General features: G+C 70.6%; 2 protein-coding genes across 2 annotated transcripts in view; one reads left to right on the top strand and one right to left on the bottom strand.

Moving 5' to 3' along the window:
* H696_04041 (hypothetical protein) overlaps positions 1-358 on the bottom strand; it is a 2,651-nt gene extending 2,293 nt beyond the window's left edge. Inside the window, exon 1 of the mRNA XM_009497912.1 lies at positions 95-358. Coding sequence (XP_009496187.1) covers positions 95-231 — 137 coding nt within the window. The 5' untranslated portion in view covers positions 232-358. The remainder of the gene's footprint in view (positions 1-94) is intronic.
* A 409-nt stretch (positions 359-767) lies between these two features.
* Positions 768-2,292, top strand: H696_04042 (hypothetical protein). Its single transcript, XM_009497913.1, has 4 exons — positions 768-1,394; positions 1,504-1,547; positions 1,729-1,793; positions 2,119-2,292. The coding sequence occupies exons 1-4, from the start codon at positions 916-918 to the stop codon at positions 2,266-2,268; spliced, it is 738 nt and encodes a 245-aa protein (XP_009496188.1). The 5' UTR covers positions 768-915; the 3' UTR covers positions 2,269-2,292.
* The last annotated feature ends 2,802 nt before the right edge of the window (positions 2,293-5,094 follow it).

Here is a 5,094-nt window from a genome sequence, read left to right on the forward strand (position 1 = left end):
GGGGGGGTGGGGCAAAAAAGGGGCAAGCGGAGCAGGGGCAGGGGACGCGGCCAGCCTGGCATGCCAGACTGCAAGCCAGAGGAGGGAGACGCACGACGAGGAGTCCTCAAACAGGTCGTCCGGCGACCCGATGAACATGTCCAGCGCGCGCTTGGTTCGCGGCTTCAAGAAGGACACCACCGCCGGCGAGGGGGCGGCGGGGCTGGGCGGAGTCGGCACCGGGCTGGCCATGGTGAGGGCAGGGGTGGTGGTGGTGGTGGCGGTGGTGGTCCGGGCAGGAGCAGGAGAGGGAGGGGAGAAGAGGCGGGGAGGGCGGAGGAAGAGGGCGAGCAGGCAGGGGACACAGGGGGGGGGGAGGGAGGGAGGGAGGGAGGCGGTGACACAGGAGGATGGAGCGGGTGTGGCGGCCCCTTTGGGGCCCAGTGGGGGGAAGCCCAGCCGTCTCTTGAGCCGGCCCCGGCTGCGATTGCGGCGAGGGAGAGAGAGAGAGAGAAAGGGACAGGGGGGAGAGCCGTTCCCCCCCTGCGCGGCCGCCTGGCCGTCCCCCGCCCGCTCGCCGGCCCGCCCGGGGCCCGGCGAAACAACCGGTACGAGCATGGGAGCCGCGTTGGCATGCCGGTACGTGGGCACCTGGCCGATCGGCGGTCTAAGAGGCCCCAGGGGCGGAGGCCCTGACGGCATCCGCTGGCCGCCCGCCAATCAGGTATCTCCCACCACGGCCGCCCCCACCTCGCCTCTCCGCCTCCGCCTCCGCCTCCGCCTCCGCCTCCTGGCCCTCCTTCTCCGTGACGGCTATCGCCCCCCCTCCCTTCCTGTCGCAGCTCCCCGCGCCAGTCCTACCGCTCCCCGGCCACACCGCCCAGGCCTCCCTTCGCGCCCCCTCGCCTGGCCCTCGGACGGGCAGACCCCGCAATCATGGCCGAGCCGCCCCCCTCGCTGATCGGCATGCCGGAGCTGATCCAGCTGCCCGACCTCCCTCCTCTGCCGTCGGTCGGCAGCCTTCCCCTGCCGCCGGTGGGGGGGCTTCCGCCTCTGCCGACGGTCGGCGGGCTGCCGCCGCCGCCGATGGATTTGCCGGACCTGCCGCCGTCGATGATCGCCGATCCGGTGCCCGGGGCCATGGGTCTGCCGGACTTGACGGCGCCGGCGGCCGGGCTCCCGCCCCCGCCGCTCGCGCTCCTCGCTCCACACGGCCCCACCCTGACGCCGGCCCCGGGGGAGAGGCCCGAGGACGGGGCAGACCCGGCGTTCCTGTCCGACCGGCGGGTGGCCCAGTTTGTCCGCGCCAAGGCCGCCTCCGCGCCGGCGGCCGTGAAGCTGGTCCAGAGTGTCAACGAGGCCTGCCAGGTGCTGGATTCGATCGAGCGCGCGGTTGGGGACTTTTTCGACCGGATGTGCGACCCTGGTTGCCGACTTCTTCCCGCTGTCTCCCTGCGCTCCCTCTTTCCCCTTCCCGCCCCCTTGCTGACACGCTCGCGCCGCCGGCTGCCCTCCTCCCGCCAGTGAGATCTCCTGCTCAAGTCAGTACTCCATGGCTGATGCCGAAGGTGCGTCTTCATGCCGCCGGCCAGCGCCGGCGAGCTCGCTCCGCCGTCAGCCGTGCCCGGCTGCCAGGCCGCACGCACGGCTTGGTCCATGCGCGCCTGCCTCTCCCCTGCACGCCCACTCACCCACCCACCCACACACACACACACGCACGCACACACACGTATGTATTTATCTGTCCAGACGATTACCAGCGTATCATCGCGCTCCTGGGCGAGCTCGAACTCATTCTCGACAAGAACCACCTGGTGCGTGCGCGTTCTCCAGCTCGTCCGCCCCCCGCCGCGGATGGTGCGGGGAGCCAGGGCGCGCTCAATTGGCAGACATGCCACCCTTCCTCGCTCGCAGGCGGGGGGCGCAAAAGAGGAGCCAAACACCCGAGGGAGGCAGGGCGGACGAAGACAGAGGCAAAGCCCGCGCACACACACACGCACACAGACGCATGCAAGACACTTCCTGGCCTGACCAATGTCCCCCCCCCCCCCCCCCCCCCCCCCCCCCCCCCCCCCCCCCCCCCCCCCCCCCCCCCCCCCCCCCCCCCCCCCGCCAACCGCACCGCCCACCGCGTCCCAGCGCTTCCTTTCGCCCGCCCCGTCGCCAGCTGCCAACTCGGCGCTCGAGCGGCTCGAGACCATCCGCACCGCGTCCGACGTGCTCAAGGAGCACGTGCACAGGATACGCTCGAACGCCCAGCGCGCGGTCAATCGTCACGCCCCTGTGTAATACACACATGATCACAGCTTATCTGCCCGGTTCTGGTCTCGCGCGTTCACCGGCCACAGTTACGCACCCGCTCCCAGGCATCTGGTGTCGTCTTCCCCCCCCCCCCCCCGGGTTGGGTTACACATGCCCAGGTTACGCTGGGCTCTAAACTGCTGGGTCTCCCGCCGTATCCGATCGGCGCCGCCGGGGTTGATCGAGATCCCAGCGCGCGCGCACACCAAGGCAGCAGGACAACAGCGGCCCATGATGGAGGTCGCGCAGGCTATGCGGCCGCCGGGCCCGGCACCGGGGCCGATCGCCCGCTGCCGGATCCCGGCGCACCCCGATCCGCCACATGGGCCGCGGCCGCTCGATCCAGGCCACCCGAAAAAAAAAAAGGAACACCCTTGGCCACTCGGCATGGGTAGGATGGTGTGCTGGGCGAGCCCCCCGGCTCCCCTTCGCGGGAGGCCGAAGAAGGGGCGTAGGAGCGGGGACGGGTGAGGCGGATAGCCCCCCCCCCCTCTTTCCTATGGCTGGGGGTGTCTGCTTCTGCCGATGCAGATTGCTCCCTGGGGTGTTCCCCGGGGGGCGGGAGGGGGGGGGGGGGGGGGCGGCCGATGCCGCCTTCGCCGGGAGAGCCCAGGCTCCCCAGGCGGCCGACTAGCCAGCGACTAGTGGAGACTAAGTGCACTGAAGGATGCTTGGCGGCAGGAATGCCGCGGGCTAGGTGGTCTCGGGTGTGTGCGGTGAGATCGCTTCTCGGCTCTCCTTCTCCGCGGCGGAAGCAGTGCTGCGGCACTTGAAGGATGGCATTCTCAGACGGACCCCACGCGTGTACCATGTACATGCTCTCTCTCTCCCTGCCCGGCCTATTGCGTTGTGCCCATCCCTCCTTGGGGATCCCTCGGATCCCCGCAACCAGGCCAAGCTGGAGTCAGGGGGGGGGGTCTTTACTTTTCAATTCGACTCTCGGTCCGTCGGAGGCGGCTTCCAGGCCTCACCACATCTGCGGGAGGCAGAGAAGGGGGGGGGGAGGCGATCCACGCACGGCCCAGCGGGGAGATGCGTTTCTCACAGAGAAGGACGGCCGAGGAGGGCGTCTGCATCCCGGGGCCACCGGGACATGGTGTCCCCACGGTGGGTGTTTTTGCTTTTGCGCCTGGATCGGATCGAGCGGCATGGCCGATGCGGAGAAGATATCCCGTACCACTTCTCCCACACAGATGCCGACAATTTCGCCCTCCCATCAGCCCGGAGAGGGGACATGGGCGAGCCGGAAATCGGTCTGGGGGGCAGCCGTCGGCCTTCCTTTTTGCTATGTGTTCCTGGGGCGTCGGGCGTGGGGGTGGAGGGGGGGTGTGCCTTTTAAACGCGCTAGATCCCGGGGGATGAGGTGCCCACACTAGGGTGGGCAGCCGCCTCCCCCCCCCCCCCATACACGGATACACACACTTCCCCGAGGAGATGAGGGGCCCCAGGCGCAGGGAACCATGGACTCGGCGTTTGGGCAGGGAAAAGGGCACCCGCGCTTGCCTCGAGCCCATGCCGGGTCTTCTGTCCGGCCAAAGGTCTTCACCGGCCCTCCCCTCCACGGATCCCCCTCCACGGGGGTCCCTTTTGGTGCCGGGGGGGGGGGGGGTCTGGATCGCCAGGAGGAGGCGGGGGATGGGGATACGGGGGGCATCCTGGCCAAGGACGTGTGCCCTGTTGTCCCTCCCCCCCCTCGCCCATCACTTGCACGAAACGCCTCTGGTGCCCTCCGTGCCGAGCAAGCCCCGGGTATGAGGAGGGAGGAGACGCTGGGAGTGGGACAGCGAAGCCACCGAGCCGGCCTCGGGAGGGAGCTCCGGGGGCGCGGCGCTTGAACAGGGGAGGGCAACGGACGAGGGGCACAGGCCGGGGACCGGCGACCGGCGACCGGCGACCGGTGGCGGGAGGCGCAGGGGAGGGGAGGTGGGGCTGGTGGAGGCATGCGCCGCCTCCGGGGCCCGACCCCCCCCCCCCCTCCCGGGACCGAGCGAAGCGCCTTCCAGGAGCGCACCTATTAAACAATCCCCGCCGCGTGCTTCCGTCCGCCGCATATTGGACCATCACCCTGAGAGCGCACTCCATCCGGACCGTTTCTCCCCTCCCCCTTTTGCTTCCTCCGCTCGCAGCCTCCTGTGCGTGTCTGTGTCTGTGTCTGTGTGTGTGCCCGTTGAAGCGTGCCTGCCCGACACCGTTCCCTCCCCCTCGCCTCCCCGCCATCCCCGGTGTGACACCCTCACGCCTGTCGAGGTACGCCCCTGCCGCTCCCTTCCCCCGCCCCCCGCCCCTCTGCCATCCCCTCCCCAGTGGCCTGGCCACGACAGGGCCTCTCTCCCTTTCGCCGCCCCTCCGGCGAGCCCCCCTCTCCCGCGCGCGCGCGCGCGCGCGAGTGCCGGCCAAGCCTCCCCGAGATCGCCCCGATCGCCCCGATCGCCGACGCCCACGCCCCGGCAGCTGCCGTCGGATGGGACCGATCGGAGCGTGCCAGAGCTCCGTCCCCGCACGCGCGCGCACGCGCGCGCTAGGAGATCCAACACGCCCCCCCCCCCCCCCCCCCCCCGGGCTCCCGCCGAGATCGGGGGAGCATGCGAGGACGGCACGACGGGGGCTGGCAATCTAAAAGGGAGCCCGGCAACACGCCACTGCCCCGGGGGGGGCTTGCTGTCCAGGGTCCCTCCTCTCCCCTTCCCCCTCTTCTCCTTCTCTTTGGCCTCTCCCCCGCCGTGCACCCCTCCTGACAAATGCCGCCCCCTCAGTCAAGCAACCCCCTCCCCCTCCCGGTGTGTCTGTGGACGTGAGTTAGCCTCGAACGGCCTC

The sequence above is a fragment of the Fonticula alba genome (assembly GCF_000388065.1).
Source record: "Fonticula alba strain ATCC 38817 unplaced genomic scaffold supercont2.6, whole genome shotgun sequence".
Taxonomy (NCBI): domain Eukaryota; order Rotosphaerida; family Fonticulaceae; genus Fonticula; species Fonticula alba.